General features: G+C 40.4%; 1 protein-coding gene across 1 annotated transcript in view; it reads right to left on the bottom strand.

The window, feature by feature from the left end:
* The window catches only part of LOC134347693 (tissue factor pathway inhibitor-like), a 45,814-nt gene extending 28,479 nt beyond the window's left edge, over window positions 1–17,335 (bottom strand). The window contains exons 1-2 of the mRNA XM_063050081.1: window positions 17,058–17,335; window positions 6,887–7,087 (exon numbers count right to left, since the gene is read on the bottom strand). Of these exons, the coding sequence (XP_062906151.1) occupies window positions 6,887–7,087; window positions 17,058–17,121 (265 nt within the window). The 5' untranslated portion in view covers window positions 17,122–17,335. The remainder of the gene's footprint in view (window positions 1–6,886; window positions 7,088–17,057) is intronic.
* Between the last annotated feature and the right edge of the window lie 1,009 nt (window positions 17,336–18,344).

Below are 18,344 nucleotides of genomic sequence, written 5' to 3'. Positions count from 1 at the left end.
TGGATACTCCCACCACAGGAAACATCTTCTCCACATCCACCCCTATCTAGTCCTTTCAACATTCGGTAGTTTTCAATGAAATCCACCGCCTCCCCCACTCCCACCACTGGCATTCTTCTAATTTCCAGAAATTCCACTGAGTACAGGCCCAACGCTGCCAAACGCCCCTCATGTTAACCCCTTCATTCCCAGAATCAACCTTATGAACCTCCTCCGCATCCTCTCCAATGACAAAACATCCTTTCTGCGATATGGGGCCCAATACTCTAAAGGCTGATTTATACTTGTGCATACAAGCTCACACCGTAGTCTACGCAAGTGGGCTACACCGATGTGAGCATTTATACTTGTGCGTTGGTGTGTCTGCGTCACTTTGCAATTCACCGCCAAAACGCTAGTTGGCGGTGGGATTTCTATGCCACTGTGTTGAGTTTCTTCGTGTTGAAACTCAACACGAAGAAACTCAAACTTCAAACAGTGGCAACTGAAACCGATGGAGGGTGAATTTTCTGTGCTTGTCCGGCCACTGAGAGACATGGACGAGGAAATGCATTTCAAATATTTTCGGATGTCGGCAGGTAGATTTGACGATTTGGTTCATCATTGCCAACCTTTCATTTCGCATCAGTGTATGCACAGTATACTCAGAGACTGGCAATCACCATTCCAGTTTTAGCTTCAGGTGGAAGTCAACAGGCTGTAGCAGCTAGCTAGAAACTGGCGTCAAGCACAGGGTCCTCCATAATTTCGGAGGTCTGTAAAGCTTTATGGAAAGCATTGCAGCCAGAGTTCCTTCCCTGCCCTTCAGTCGCTCAATGGGAAGCTATTGCAGCATAGGAGGAAATGCGATGCTACCAAGCGGATCAATCACAGTGGTTGCAATCTGCATCGTCGCGACGCGTAGTTACATTTTTGGGGAGGTGCGTGTCAGGCTAAGGCATAGCGTACGGTGTAGGGTACAGTGTAGGGTACACAGCTACACCGTACCTACGGCATTGATTTGACGCACAAGTATAAATCAGCCTTAAGAGTTGTCTGACTAGTATCTTACAAAGCAGGGGTCCCCAACCTTTTTTGCACTGCAGACCGGTTTAATATTGACAATATTCTTGCAGACCGGCCGAGGTTGCCAACGGACAAGAGTAGCAGTCAAATACGTTGTGTTTACCCCGAGAAAGACTACCATGAAGCCTTGCGCGGGTACCTGTGTGCGCGTGCGTGACTTGTGCATACGTGTATGTGCCGATTTTTTTCTACAAATCGTTTTTGGCGATTCTGTTCAGGGAGGGGGTGTTAATCACAACCGGAATATAGGTGATAAGTGGCTAATACACTCAATTTCGTTTCTAAAAGGGTTTATCTAACGAATTTAATATTAAACACACAGCGCATATTTTCTGCGCATGAATATAGTGATAAGTCAATTATCGGAGAGGACAGGGGAGCTTGAAGTAAGTGATGAACGAACTTCCAGTAGAAGTGGTAGAGGCAGGTTCGATATTATCACTTAAAGAAAAATTGGATAGCTATATGGACAGGAAAGAAATGGAGGGTTGTGGGCTGAGTGCAAGTCGGTGGGACTAGGTGAGAGTAGCGTTCGGCACGGACTAGGAGGGCCGAGATCGCCTATTTCCATGCTGCAATTGTTATATGGTTATATAAGTCACTTACAAGTCAATAGCATCATAACAATTTAAGTAACGGTTGGATATTAAACACAGAGCACATATGAACAAATAAAATCATTGCAACACACCAATATCGCTGAATCAGTGGGAGCCCTGGGCTTGTTTCCCTGCAACAACATCGAAGGATGATGAGAGACATCGATACTCGAAGGGGGTTCCTTATGTCCAGTCTATTCCGCAATTTAGTTTTCGTTGCATTCATTGCAGAGATATGTTGGAAATGGAAGCAACGTTTTCAGTGCTTTCGTGGCTATCTCAGGATATTTAGCCTTGACTTTGATCCAGAATGCCGGCAGAGATGTTATGTCAAACATACTTTTCAGCCCGCCGTCATTTGCAAGCTCGAGGAGTTGATCTCCTTCCCACACTGACATGGATGACGCGCGCGTAATGACCTCGCGTGTGTCCAAGCTCAACAGTGCATGACAGGGAATGAGGAAAGGTGCAGCTGACTCGTATCGCCAAATCATATTGTTTCCTCGTGGCCCGGTAGCACAGGCTTTGCGGCCCTGTGGTTGGGGACCGCTGTTATAAAGACTCAACATCATTTCCTTGCTTTTATATTCTATTCCCCTTGAAATAAATTCTAAAATTGCATTTGCCACCTTCATCTCAGACTCAACCTACAAATTAAACTTCTGGGAGTCTTGCACGAGGACTCCCAAGTCCCTCTGCACCTCTGATGTTTGAAACTTCTCCCCATTTAGATAATAGTCTGCACAATTGTCCTGTTAAACATGGTAATAAACATAATTCTAATTTAATAAAATGCATTATCATACAATTCCTAACACTGTAATCCATCTGCCACATTTTTGCCCATTCTTCCAATTTGTCCAAGTCCTGCTATAATTGCACTGCTTCCTCAGAACTACCTACCCCTCCACCTATCTTTATATCATCAGCAAACTTTGTCACAAAGCCATCAATACTATTATCTGAATCATTAACAATGTGAAAAGTAGCTGTCCCAATACTGGCTCCCGAGGAACACCACTAGTCACTGGCAGCCAACCAGAAAAGGCCTCATTTATTCCCACTTGCTGCCTGCTGCCTGTTAGCCATTCCAGTACCTTTCCTGTAACGCCATCGGATTTTATCTTGTTAAGCAGCCTCATGTGTGACACCTCCTCAAATGTCTTCTGGAAATCCAAGTAAATGACATCCACTGCACCTTTGTCCATGCTCCCTGCTTGTTACTTCCTCAAAGAACTCTTAACAGATTTGTCAGACAAAATTTCTCTTTACAGAAATCATGCTGACTTTGACTTATTTTATCATTGGTCTCTAAGTACTCTCAAACCTCATCCTTAATAATAGACTCCATCACTTTCCCAACTACTGAGGTTAGACTAACTGGCTTATGATTTCCTTTCTTTTGCCTTTCTCCTTTCTTAAAGACTGGAGTGACATTTGCAATCTTCTAGTCCTCTGGGACCATGCCAGAATTAAATAATTCTTGAAAGATCATGACCAATGCATCCATTATCTCTTCAGCAACCTCTCTCAGACTCTGAGATGTCGTCTATTTGGTCCAGGTGACTTATCCACCTTAAGACCTTCCAGCTTGCCTAGCACTTTTTACTTTTAATAGTACTCATTCCTGCTCCCTGACCCTCATGGACCCGTGACACACTGTTAGTGTCCTCCACAGTGAAGACTGATGTAAAGTACTAAGTTCATCTGCCATTTCTTTGTCCCCCATTACTACCTCACCAGCATCATTTTCCAGTAGTCCAATATCAACTCTCACCTCCCTTTTACTCTTTATATAACTGAAAAAGTTTTTAGTATCCTGCTTTATATTATTGGCTAGTTTGCCCTCATATTTCACCTTTTCCCCTTCTTATAGCTTTTTTTTTTAAGTTGCCTTTTGTTGGATTTTACAAGCTTTCCAATCATCCAACCTCCTACTCACTTTTGCTACCTTACATGCCCTTTCCTTGGCTTTTATGCAGTCCTTAACATCCCTTGTCAGCCAAGGTTGCCGACCCCTGGCATTTGAAAACAACTTCTTCTGTGGGACTTACCTATCCTAGGCGTTGTGAACTATTCGCAGAAACTTCAGCCATCTCTGCTCTGTTGTCATCTCTACCAGTATTCTCCTCCAATACACGTGGGTAAGCTCCTCTCTCTCATGGCTCCATAATTCTCTTCATTCTATTGTGATACTGATACATGTGACCTGTGCCTCTTCCTCTTATATTGCAGTATGAATTTAATCACATTATGATCACGGTCTTCTATGGGTTCCTTTACATTAAGCTCCCTACTAATGTCTGGGTTATTATGTAATGTCTAATCTAAGATAACCTTTCCCTGAGTAGGTTCAAGCACAAGCTGCTCTAAGAAGCCTTCTCACAGACATTAAACAAATTTACTCTTTTGCGATCTCACATCAATTAGATTTTCCCAATCCTCTTGCATATTTTAAGTCCCCCATTATATTTGTGTCATTACCCTTATTACATGCCTTTTCCAGCTCCCTTTGCAACCTCAACCTCACATCTTGACTACTATTTGGAGGCCTACATACGATTCCCATAATGATTTTTTTTTAATCCTTGCAAGTTCTTAACTCCACCTTCAGAGACTCAATGTTCCCTGACCCTCTGTAACCTCTTTCTGAAGATGTAATTTCATTTCTTGCCAACAGAGCCACACCACCACCTATGCCTTCCTGCCTGTCCTTTTGATACAAAGCATATCCTTTGGTGTTACGCTCCCAACTATTGCCTCCTTTCAGCTTCAACTCAGTGATGCTCAATGAATCATGCCAACCAATCTCTTAATGCACCACGAGTTCGTCCACCTTATTCTGAATGCTACATGCATTTAATACAGCACCTTCAGTCCTGCATTTTTTGCCCTTCTGAATGGAATACTTATTGTTGAGGGGGATGGCCACAGGGGTGCTCTCCACTATCTGACTTTAGGTGCCAAATTTTAAGTTGTGCAATTGAAAAGGTTAGTGTCAATGCCATTAATCAAATTGTTTTGCTCAATCAATTTCATGGAATGCAGAAGTTTTGGGTCTAAAGCATATTTTCATAGGTTTCAGATTCTGTATTGATCCATCTACTCACGTGCTTCACACTACAAGCTCCAGCATTATTATCCTGTTTCAATATGCTGGTCAGCAGAGCAAAATCAAACTATCAGCAGAAAACAAGTCTGTAGTTGTTGCTTTTCAGGGAGTCGGGAAGCAAGGTAACTAGAATTATCTGCAATATTTATAAATCACTGTATACACCTCAGTTTTTACAAAATCACTAGAAAATGAGCTCAAGATTTCAAACATTATATGATGAGTGGCAGAGAGATATCTGTGGGAGATCATTTCTGAAGGTTAATAAACTAAGTGGTCCCATAATTTAAAATGAAATTTCAATCAAACATCAGTATTCTAAATGACTTACTACCAAGAGGTTTATGGCTAGAAGAGGCCAACATCACTCAATCTAATGAATGTTTTTCAATTTCTTTTTTTTTGTGTTTTCTCCTCTGATTGATTGATTTATTTATTTATTTTAATTTTATTTGGATAAGGAATTCACAATTATCATGTACTTTTTTCACACATATAACCTTTTCCATTTTTTTATATGTATAGAACTACAATTATTTATACATTCTTAAGTACACATTGAGATGATATAAAAGCAAAATAAACATTTAAATAGATAATTATGTACTGTGGTAAATCTAACCTATTAGGCTAAGTAATGAAATTAGTTGTTAAGAAAAATTGTAATAATAGTTTCCATACAACCCTTCTGGACAATTTCCACTGGTCCAAAATGTTGCATACAAGCCTATATACCAACCATTGTAGGTGTTTATATCCCAATTTGTTCGTGCTTGTTCCTGCCCGCAGACATAATTATCCAATCCCTATGTACTTACTTACTTAATTTTTTCTTTTTTTTTATCCCTTTCCCAAATCTTTCCCTTTACTTGTGTTAATTCTCTATTTTCCAAAAAAAACAACAAACATTTAGACTAGGGGTGCTTACGTTAGCAATATTACTGTGTTGATGAGAAGAGCAATATAAATCATTAGGAGTGTCATCTAAAGCCTGCTCGCATTGGGGTTATATGTTCAATTTCAGCCATGTTCTGAATTGGTGGACCGCTGTGGCAACTCTTTACTGGACATGATTGATGGGTTCGTCACACAAGGGAACAAACATCAGGTAATGGTAATTTATTTAGCAGTGAGCCTCCGACATTGTTCTTCTTACTGGAAGAAGGATGAGTTTGGCCTGCACCTAGCTGAAAAGAAATGCAAACACCCATTTCCATGTGCCATCAATAACTTTGGTTGGGCATTTCCAGTTTCAGTGGTTTGGTTGCTAATGCAAATCTTTTATATATTGGTTCCGTTATTTTCTGCTCAGATCACAGGTATGTATTTTTTGTAAGCATCCCAATGAATATATTAAAGACTTCCTGATGATGATTATATTGAGAAAATATTTGGCTTTTGTTAATTACTGTCTATAAAATATTTTTTCCTGTAATCCATAAAATCTATACATTTTGCTTTTTAGCTGGATCATCTATCGTACAGTTGGGAGTGCATAACAAACTCATTGGTTTCAACTTTTCCACTCTACATGTTCATTCCTAAGCCCTGAAAAATTGAAAGAATTAACCACTAATTTCCATTTAAAAAACATTTATGTAACATCTTATGAAGTAGAAACTCTAGGGCAGGAAAAACTGATTTTAGGTTTTAGGATGAGAGAAACTGAGAGGCACCCTTCACCTTTTGCACAGCTTCTGATCCAAATCAGCCAGTAAAGAGTGTCATACAGCTCCAACGTTTAGAGATCAAATGCCACTGGGTCATAATGATGTTATGCTTAAATTTATAAAGTCTCCAGCTTTACATGTTTTTCATATCTGTCTGCAAGTTAATACAGGCCATCTCCAGATTGTGTACACCTGACATGGAAAGTTGGCTTATGAACAAACTCTCATATTATTACACTGAAAAGTATGGCATACTTAGGTACACCTAAAGACAGGACCAATCTTTTCGCTCTTCCCAACTTTAGAAATTATTCTTTCTTTCCTCTTTAGCAATCTAACATGCTATTGGTGGCAATCATTAAAATACCATGGAGGTATGGTTACCAGAATCAAGGTTTTACTTTACAACTGGAATCCCTCATTGAGAGAAGTGAACCTACCCTTCACTTTACACTTGGCCAGACATTCCTTCTGGGTTTTAAAGTTGTTTTCATTTCCGTCACATCCACCGTAGTTAAACTCTTCACATTTTTGTGTTAAGATGTTGTAGAAATATCTCTTGTTCAAAGCATTACAGCGTCCAGGCTCGGCCTTTAGCAGGCATATTTCATGGCCATATGGTAGTTCATGAAGCGAATAATCTACATAAGAAAAAGGTTGATAGTGTTAAGCAAATCACTTATTCATTTAAAGCAGGGCTTCCCAACCTTTTTTATGCCACGGTCCCCTACCATTAACCGAGGGGTCTGTGGAACCCAGGTTGGGGACTCTGATTTAAAGTAAATTTAAAGGTTACATTTTGTTTTGATTTTTTCTATTTCTTGTGCCTGCTTACAAATGTGTAAGTTTTGAAGATAAAACTCATGTTACTAAAAATCCACCTTAAATCATTAAGAGCAGTGTAAATTTGATGTGACCTGATATCACATGAGTCAGGAGACATACTGTTATTTGAGTAATTTGTTTTAATTTTATTGTTTACTTTGTTGACCAAAGTTGCAGAATTTTATTTCCATTTCAAGAACAAAGACAGTTTCCCTTGTTTTCAGCTTAGCCCTTAACCTGTTGGGGTCTAACGAACAGCGAGATGAGCAGCTTTACTGGAATACAGAAAATCAACAAGCACAAAAGGTATATAGAGAGAAATCTGCATCTTAAATTACTGAAAGCAATTCTGACCAGCTTCAACTCAGTTCCAATTTTCAAAAAAAAGTTTAAAAAACAATCCTTCCTGCATGTTTATACACTAATAAATATCTACTTAAAATCTGAAGTGGAAATAATTTGGTCTTTCAACATAAGCAAATGGCTGCAGTTTTTCTATTTTTTTATTACAGGGATAGCAGTATTGATGATCATGAGACAAAGGGAGCCACTTGGACTGTCTACCAAGGATAGTTAGCTCTATGAAATTATTCCTGAGTCTTTCTCATATCCATGTAAAATTTTACTTCCTGTGTATTTATTCAATTCCATTTTGAATATTATTATTGATCTGGTTCTATTTTCTGATTCCAGATTCCACATTGTATCTAAATCTCATCTTCCTTATTTTCAGGCCTTTTTGATTACAGTTCTATCAATTCTCACCATAATGGTAGGTAACGAAGAATTGTTTTGCTATAGAAGGGGAAGTAAAATGCTGAGAAAACTAGCCTAACTATTCAGCATTATCGAAACAACCAAAGTACAAGATGCAAAGAAAGTTGCTCAGGAGCAACTTACCTCAGTCAATTTTTTTTTAAGATGCATTCCTTGAGAGGGGAGTATTGCTGGCAAATCCTATATTTATTTACCATACCAAACTTGGCTTCCACTTACTAAGTTGACCTTGCTGGACTCATCTCATTTTCCAGTCTCTGGTTTCAACATGGGTTCTTTCCTTAACTGCGGCCAACCACACAAGCCAGGAATCTTGAGGTACTCTCCGCGGCACTCAAAATGAGGAAAACAGTTTTTTTAAAGGGGCGTAGGCCTTTCAGGAAGGAATTGGGAAACCACTTAACCACCCCACTGCGTCTAATTGATGACAGGGATGGGTGAATAAAAACTTCCCTTTGCTGTACTGCCAGAAAAGTTTAATATCAAACTGGGCTTTACACGCAAGTGGATCAAAAACAAGGTAGAAAACATTGTGCTCCAAAGCAATGGGTAGAACACCACAGGAATTCAAAGTTAATTCCTGGCTGACACATTTAATGAAGAAAATATTGGTTGAAAGAGAGACCATTCTGATCTTATAAACACAGAAAAAAAAACAGGGATGCAATCCCCTTAGTCCCATTCCTACCCCACAACTCTGTAACTTATTCCCTATCAATTCCCTTGTAATTCTTTTTTTAAAACTATTAAACTTCACTAGTCAGCTATCAAGCTAAACTACTCCAGTTTCCTCCCCCATTCCAAAGACGTGCAGGTTTGCGTTATTGAGTTGTGGATATGCCACTCAGTGGCCACTGTATTAGGTACATCTGTGCGTTAATGTAAATATCAAATCAGCCAATCACTTAGGAGAAACGCAATGCACAAAAGCATGCAAACATTGTCAATAGGTTCAGTTGTTCAGACCAAACAGCAGAATGGGGAAGAAATATGATGATCCAAGCATTTTTTGGAATGATTGTTGGTGCCAGATGGAGTGGTTTGAGTCTCTTAGAAAGTACTGATCTCTTGCGATTCTCCAGAGTTCACTGAGAATAATGCAAAAAACAAAAATCGTCCAGTGAGTGGCAGCTCTGTGGGCAGAAGCGTCTTGTAAATGAGAGAGTTCAGAGGAGAATGGGCAGAATTGTTCAAGATGGCAGGAAGGGGATAGTAACTCTAATAACCACGTGTTACAACAGCAGCGCGCAGAAGTGCATCTCTAAATTAACGACATGTGGAACGAACATCGAAGTGGATAGGCTACAGCAGAAAAGCACAAACGTACTCAGTGACCATTTTATTAGGTACAGGAGGTAGCTAAAAAGAAACCACTGAGTGTACGTTGAAGCATGAAGCATGGAGACACTTGCGGGCTTGCCCAGCACAATCCTCGCTGATTTGATTTTATGCAAATAGTGCATTTCACTGTATGATTCAATGTAAATATGACTAATAAAGCTAATCTCAGCTTTTTTAAGGGCAATGTACAAGAGTTGATTAAGTCTTTAATATACCTTAGGGATGTGGAGGAAAAACAGAAGACCCAACAGGAGGCACACTCGGTCAGGAAGAAAATATGGAAACTGCTCAGGCAGCCCCCAATTTTACCCAGGTCATTACAGCTGAGAGACAGCAGTGTTAACCTGTGTCACCATGCTGCTGATATTCAGCCTTTAATCACACATGATGCATTTCATTCATTGCTATTTGCCTTTGTGAAGACAGTAGAGAGCTTCCTTCTGGGCTACTGTCGTCAACATAAACATGTTTGTCCAAATGTTGCATTTACCAGAAATATTCTGATCTAAGGTTTAAATGGCTGGAGCGATTGCACAAATCACCTTGTACTTGCTGGGTTGAGAATGTTATAAAGTAATCTGATTGAAATTTTCTAGGCATTAAGGAGAACGGAGATTCACAAAATGTTTCCACTGGATCGGGAATCTGGTTTATCTCCAGAAATCTAAAAATTGTGACAACCAAATAGAAAAGCACAGGAAGCTGATTACGACGGAATTGCCTGTATTCCTAAGGAATGCAAACTTTCAGTTCCACAAGTTACTCAGGCTGTAACCACTGATCCTTCTAACTCCATAATGTGCTATCAGGAAGGAGGCAAACCACGACAAATTCATCCAGGAGATACACATCCAACCATAAACCTATCAACTTAAGTTGGGGAATGTGGAATGTTCAGGAAATCCTATGTCCTATGGTATAAGTATATTGATTCAGCCTTCTGGATTCCTGTAAAATGCTGGTCTAGGTGTTAATAACATGTGTGCACAAGTTCCACTAAGAGCTTTTCTCAATACCATACACACGAGCACACCAATTATCTCAGGAAATCTCAAGGGAAATGGCATCTGTCACAATCTGCTGCATTTTGCACAGATCCCAAAGTAGTTAAACTATCTGAGGATAACTTTGAGCATAGATATTTGTTGTAAGGTTGAGAATCACTTACCCTCAGGATGGAGATAAACTAACTGCATTTTGAGGGAAAGAAGAGATTAGGGATAATGAATCACTTAGCTTTCAGTTAGAGAGGGGTGTCAGGAGGTCAGACAGTCCATTAAGTGGGACTCCCACTTCTATCGAAGTAGTAATATCCAACCTACAGTTAATTTTAGTGCTGAAAATTAGATAATTTCCTAACTTCAAAAAATGGCTAAAGTGCAAGGTGCAAGATGCAATATTCAGAAATCCTAACTATCAAATTTTAGGTAGTGGCTTTATATTCCAATCAATGTGCTGTTCCTTAATACGATATTGTTCAAAAATATCTTCATAACATAGAGGAGTCAATGAAATAATTAACGAAGATTCTTGTACTTGCATTACTTAACAGCAGCTCCAGGTACAGAAAATCTAATGAAAGCAGTGAGAAGTGTGTGCATTCATATCACATTTGTAGAATCTCAGATCGCACGAAAGCAATTCACTGACAATTAAATATTACCGATATTCAATAAAAGGGCATCTACCTGAAATAATCTCCCTTTGAGATACTGCCTGATCTTCAGAATATTTCTATCACATTTGTTTCAGATTTATTTGCACCTGCAGTATTTTATGTTTGAAAAATTTTTGATGTGTTGTCAGTGATGTAATGTACATTTGTCTTTTAGATTAAAATTATTACAGTGAAGTACATAATTTTCCTATACATATTCTTAGGTGGCAAATTTGGTATAGTAACTTAACCTAGACAAAATTAGCTAGCTGACAGAGTTAATTGTGATGATGCATTTATGATAGAGCTACCTTAAAAGGCAGGGAGAACCCTCATTTTATGAACACTTACACTATGTCACTAGATGGAAAGAATGCACACTACAATCTGGGAAGCAGCTCCTCAGCAACTAAAAGGAGATGTTAAAGAGAACAATGGCAGTTTTTTTCATTGTGACAAACACCAGGGACACCTCTCAATTGATACTACAATTAGACTTGTCTACCTTCTTAAAGATGATTATAGCTTCTCCAATGTCCCTGTTACATCCTTCTCTGAACAGATGGTGAAATTGTGAATTGTGATTCAAGCTAAGTTTTAGAACCTGAGTGAGGATACAGCCTTCTCCAAATACCTTGTCATTTCTTTAGCTAGATTTTGTAGATCAGGATTGGTAGTGAAGTTGAACCGAATGGACTACTGTGGGAAGGAGCCAAGTGTGCTCAAGGCCAGACATAGCTGTAGATGTTTAAAACAGTCCTTACAGAGAGCATTGGCTGCATCTTTGTCCTTGATAAGTCCATGTCTGTTCCTGGCTCTCAGTGGCGTAAGGCCTTGAATATTTGGACCGAAGATGCCCTTGACAGCACTGGAGAACCCAAATGTGTTGTGACTATCAACAAGATGCTGAACCCACTACACTCTCTCTATCCACCAGCTGCTCCTTAGGTCATATATTCTCAGTCTTCAGGTGCGTGTACAGATGTTTCTTTTCCCTTCAGAAGTGATGGAGCTTCTAATTCAAGGATGCTGTACAAAAGCTGCATCGATTCCCCAATTCTTTTCTTCCAATCCTTCTTTATACAACGCTGAACCTCACCACCACTGACACCACAGGAGTGAATCATGGGAGATTGGTTCAATGTACGGTGACCACACCCCAGAAAAAAGGTCACCCAAGTCTCCGTAGACAAGCTGAAGTATGCAGTGTGGCATTTGTTCTCAGTGAGCTTGTAGTCAGCTTATTCTCTGAAGCAGATGAAAGAAGGAGCCTCTATTCAATCTCTGCATGACAATGGACCTCTACCAGCCTGCCTAACAATGCCCACCAATCATAAACGATAACTACTCGCAATTTCCCAGCAGCCACCTCTCAGTAATTCTCTGTCACATTCAATTCACCAGCAGACTTTAGTCTGAATGGGGAGAAGGTATTTGCAGATTAAGAGCTCAGAGCAGACACAAAAGGCAGTTTGGAGGGCACCAATGAACCGTACCTACCGAAACACTTCAGAGGTGTGGGCCACCTACAACAAGCACAAATATCACCAATGCTCAGTCTCCAAAATCACTCTCAGAACAAGCAATAATGTCCTGTCCTCACCCACAGAATTCCAGCATTAAGGCTCCAGTTACACTCAATGAGCTCCATTGCACAGGTCAGATCTCTGCACATCTGACAAAATCTCCAAAACATCTGCTTTGTTCAGAGCTCTGTTACAGGAAGAGACCATCAGTCTGACCAAAAGTAAAGATCTGACAAAAGTGCTCAAGTCTCTAAGAAAAACAAATGCAACGTGCCTTTAAGTGAAAGCATTAGGAGCACATGAAAGCCTGCAGCAAATGGCTAAGTAGCATACTACTTCTCACCCCAGCCCTCGATGTGAGTTCTGTAGACACATCGGTCTCATCAATCTCCCCAGACCCACTGGTGGGACACAGTGACACGTTATTGGCATCTAACAAGTGGACCAACTACTCTATTAATCACACTTTTTCTGGACAACAATCACTGTAATCAACAGCCTGTAACTTAAACACAAAATAATCTGCAGATGCTGGGGTCAAAGCAACACTCACAACACGCTGGAGGAACTCAGCAGGTCGGGCAGCCTGTAACTTCCCTTTCAAAGTTGTGCTTTTGAACCGCCTGTATGATGGCATTTTTGCAGTGTTCTGTGGGATTTGGTGAACTGGTGTCACCATGCAGTACAGTTGCAGTGACACGGTAGGTACAGTCTGAATCAGGACGACAGCGCCCAGGGCTGAGAGTGAGGAATGAGCTGATGTCTGGTCGATTTAGTGCCAGGCCAGGTTGGAAAGGTCAGGCACAAGCCAAATTGAGGCTGCGGGGCCCGGGCCTGAGACTGAGAGTGAGGAATGAACCGAAGATTGGCCTTTGCTGGAACAGACCTGGGGCCAAATCGAAGCAGCAGGGCCCTGGCCCGAAAGCAAGGAACAAGCCGATGCTTGGCCGATTTAAGTGCAGGGCCGGACTGAGGTGGTCGGGTTTCAGGGCCAGAGGTGAGACACACACCAGTGTTCAACTTAGTGCTCTTTACTTATCTCTGCTCTGAACTGAGACTGTGGCCTGCTAATAATGGGCTCCTGGACCTGCCTCAGTGATGAAATGGCTTCAGAGCTGTGACTCACTTTCGTGAATTAACGCTCTGAGCATTTTTTTGATTACTTTTAAATTGTTTGCCCGATTTGTTCTTTTTTGCCCCACACATCGGGTGTTTGACTGTCTTTTTTTCTTCTAGGTTCTATTGGCGCTCTTTGTTTTTTGTGGCTGCTTGTAAGAAGGCAAGTTTCAACGATTTATATAGTGTACACACTTTGAGAACGAATGTTCTTTGAACTTTGATTCAAGATTGTTCTGTCATTCCAGTACACAAGTATAAAGGAGAACCAAATAATTGTTACTCTGGATCCAATGCAGCATATACAAAAAAAAAACACAATAAGATAAAGGACACAATAATTAAAAACCACAATCTATATACGTACGATAGCTTATGTACAACAATTGATTGTATGTCTATAATGTGACACTAGGCACAGGAGTGTTTGTACATAAAGTAACTGACAGGAAATGATTGTTTGGGGAGTGTTAAGGGGCGAGTAGAGTTGCTGATCAGACTTACTGCTTTGGGAAAGTAATTGATTTTGAGTCTGCTGGCCCTGACATGGATGCTATGAAGCTTCCTCTCTGATGGGAGTGAGACAAACAGTCCACAAGCAGGATGGGCATGATACTTCCTGATGTTACTGGACCTTTTCTGGCATCTTTCTGTATACATGTATTTGATGGCAGGTAGGCTGGTGCCGGTGATGTATTACGTAATTTTGACTACCCATTGTAAAGCCTTCCTGTCCGTCACAGTGCAGTTTCCATTCGTGCAGAGATGCAGCATGTTAGGATGCTCTCAATCACTCATCTGTAAAAGGATGTGAGTATGGATGTGCATAGTCCAACTTTCTTGAACCATCTCAGTAAACAGAGACATTGGTGAGGTTTCCTGACTGTGTAGGATATGTTCTGGGACCACGAGAGGTTGTGTGAGATGTGCAATCCCAGGAGTTGAAACTGCTCGCAGTTCCCGCTGCTGTGCCACTGATGTAAAGAGGGGTGTGAGTATTACATGTCAAAGAAAACTTCCATAGGATTTAACAATATTCCACAAATTTGTTCTGAAATCAGCAAATTAGTGGGCAAATTCCCCAGTATTACAAAAAGGTGTCACTCTGTTTCTATGCAGGCCTGACCTCTTAAAGAATTTGACACCCCAGAGAAATTAATGGGAATTCCATGGCTACAGACTAGGAGACTTGGAGAAATCAGGTGATTTGTTAACAATTATTTAGCTTTAGATTAAGGTTTCGTTCTACTTCTATAACGTTTCATTTAAAATCGTTAAGATTGAAAAAATATTTTATTTACAAGTTCTACTGACACACCATTCACTCTCTTTTGAGACTGTATTTTTTATTACTAAGTAATTTCCCCTCTAGTACACCTTTCTTCAGGCAAAGGATGCATTTACCATTCTGTCCATAATCTACAATAATGGCAAATTACAATTTTCAATTTACAAAATTTATAGAACGTGGAACATTACAGCACAGTAGAGGTCCCTTTAAAGGTCAGGTTATGTGCTAACCTTCTAACCTACTCTAAGATCAATCTAACCATTCCCTCTTACATAGCCCACCACTTTTCTACCACCCATATGCCTAAGAGTTTCTTAAACGCCCATGAAGTATCTACCTCTACCACCACCCTCGGAAGGCATTCCATGTACCTACCACTCTGTGTTTAAAAAAAAATTACCTCTGACATCCCCCCCCCCCATACAATCTCCATCACCTTAAAGTTTTGCCCCCTCATATCAGCCATCTCGGCCTTGGGAAAAAGTCTCTGACTATTCACTTGATCAATGCCCTTTATTTGGATGAACAGTCTGCCAGACAAGCTTTGCATTCTATCTTAGTACGTGAGACAATAATAAATCAATTCCAATCAATCAATAAATAAAAACAAAATGTTCTCCAGGAACACATTCTCCTGCTTACTGAGAAGTCCACTTTTGCATTTTCCAAACATTACACTTATCTACATAGAATTAAGTTTTTCCAGACAAAAATAGGCTTCATGGTTTTTATCTTATAGTATACAGTATGTTACATTTATGTATTTTGGTCTCTTGTTGTTAACTATATCCTGTCCAAACCTTAGCTGTTTTGGATAATTTAATGGGCGGATTCAATAACTGTTGGAAAAAATGTTTTAGATTGAAATCTAAAGGCAAACAAAAAATGCACAGGGCAAATTTATTCAATCTATTTTCTTCTTTTTTGTCCTATTAGTAGATTGCCAACAGCACTGCTCAGTTCCTTTTTAGATTAAAGAAAGTTTTACCTTCCATTTTCTAAAATGGAAAAGCAACTCCAACTCAGAAATATCTCCTCAGCTGTAAAATGTTTTACACAGTTTTAACGTTATTAAACTACTTTGAATTGGAGGTCCTTCACTCTCTTTAAACTAACGCCTGCTAAGTATTGACAGTCGAATTTAAAGTCCAAACCATACAGCTCTAACTATGTAATTTAGTTCTAAGTATAAAGTCTGACACTGATGCTTGTATTAATACAATCGTGACTCAGTAGGAAGCACTCTCACTGCTGACTCAGGAGGTTACAGGTTTGTCCCATTCCAGGGAACTAACCACAAGTTGAGGCCGATTCTCCAGTGCAGCTCCAAGGAAATGCCTCAAATCAAAAATGCGGATGCTATCTTTTGAACGAGACGTTCAATTAATGCTTTGTCAATTCTTTCAAGTGGGTTTTCAAGATTCTACGATGCAAGTTATCATCAATGTCTCGGGCGATGTGTAATTCTCAATAGGCATCACTACATTATCTGAGCTTCGCTATATTCCTGTCAGTTGGAACTTGCTATGAGCAAACTACCGGTGTCAATATTTACATCACCAGTTGCTATTTTTCAAAATAACACTTCACTAGCTCCGAAGCCCTTTCAGTTACCTTGAATGGTAATAAGTAAATGAGTTTTCTTGTTACCACCTGCCAAGGAAACTCAATGATACACTGCACTGTGTTGTGGTGACTGCTCTTTCATGTGGTGACTGCTTTTCCTTGCAGGCCTATATCATGCACACATTACTGGTCAGGCCATCAGAAAGCCAGTTCTCGTTATCTTTAATTGGAGTTTTGTTTTCAAGCTGCACAGAACGTGCACCAGTGCTTGTAACAATTCTGCCATTGACTTGTAAGCATTTGCCACACTTAGAGATTGCCTCAGGGAGTTGCACAGTCAAAACAATTTCAGCAGTTTCACATCCAGAGAAGCAAGAACCCCTTCCTGGGAAGGTACTCGCACATATCACTGAGTGCGTTTAAGAGGTGAGCAATCCTCTCTTACTGATCGGCTACGAGAATTTAAGCACAGCAAATCGTTCTACCCGGAGCAGTGGCCGCTAAATCTTTACCTGCTAACGCGCCGCAGCCTGCAATGAGCAGGAACAGCGTGGCTCTCAGCACGGTGAGCAACATGGTCGTACTCGGGACGGTCCCTGTCTTGGGCTGCCTCTGGCCGCTCAACGTCGCCGCTGCTTCCCTCTCTCTCGCTCTGTCTCGGCTCTCCAAAGTTTTCTTAAATACGATCCCACCTACTTCCGGCTGCGGGATGATTGCTTCGATCTGAGCTCGCACTTGTACGTCCAAACTGAAGTTATCGCATCCTGTGAGGCAGATACTGAAGGTGACACCAAACCATGTCATACTTCGGTGCTGGCTTGTACTTGGGTCAAAAGTTATTCAGAATTTGCTCAGGGGTATACATCATCACAGTTATGTTTTTTTTTGGAGGGGGGAATCATCACAAATATGTAATTTATTTGTGATTCACTAAGTAGACGCAGCTTCATTCGGGGAAATTTTCTGATATTACGTTACACCCAGAAGAGTGCAAACTTTCCACCCAGTGAGTTTTGTGGGTTTTTTTTAAACTTTGACGTTAACACTAGCCCGGTCAGTAAAAATGCCACGGGAAGGTTGTGGGTAGTGACCGTTTTGTTCTCATTTTTAAGCAGCAGTGCTGCAAAAAATAAAACTGTGATCCTTTTACCTCAACAATGCCACCTTACACCATTCGGTGAGGATAGAATTTGCACTTTGTTTCACCTAGACGGTACAGTAATATAGCAGTTAGCGCAACGCTATTACAGTTCCAACGACCTGGGATCATTTCCGCCGCTGCCTGTACTGTAATGAGTTTTTACACTCTACCCATGAAAGAGTGAGTTCTCGCCTGGTGCTCAGGTTTTTCCCATATTCCACAGACACACGAGTTAATTGGTCACATGGGTATAGTTGAAATGACTTGAGCTCATTGAGCTGGAAGGGTCTCTTACCATGCTGTAACTCTAAATAACTTTTTAAAAAGAATTAGGGGCAGAAGAAGTCAGCTATCAGGTCAATTTTCTTGAACTACCCTCATATCCCTTTATTCCTGTAATATCCAGACACTATTGCTCAGTTATCAATGAATTCAAGGATGAGGCTCCCAGAGGTCAGCAGGGTAGAAATTTACAATGACTCAACAACCTCCATATCAAATAAAATTTTCCATGTCTCACTCCTAATTGATTTGCCTTATACGAACGCTGTGAGTTGGCGATGCTGGACAGTTGGAGTGTTTGTGATTATTCTGCAGTTATTACATTCTGGAAAGCATAATCACAGATTAACTAAACTGAGGACCAGTCTTCAAGAAA

This window comes from Mobula hypostoma, chromosome 6 (genome assembly GCF_963921235.1).
Source record: "Mobula hypostoma chromosome 6, sMobHyp1.1, whole genome shotgun sequence".
Lineage (NCBI taxonomy): Eukaryota > Metazoa > Chordata > Chondrichthyes > Myliobatiformes > Myliobatidae > Mobula > Mobula hypostoma.
The sequence above is the reverse complement of the archived record's forward strand: the minus strand, read 5'-3'. Positions and strand labels throughout refer to the sequence as shown.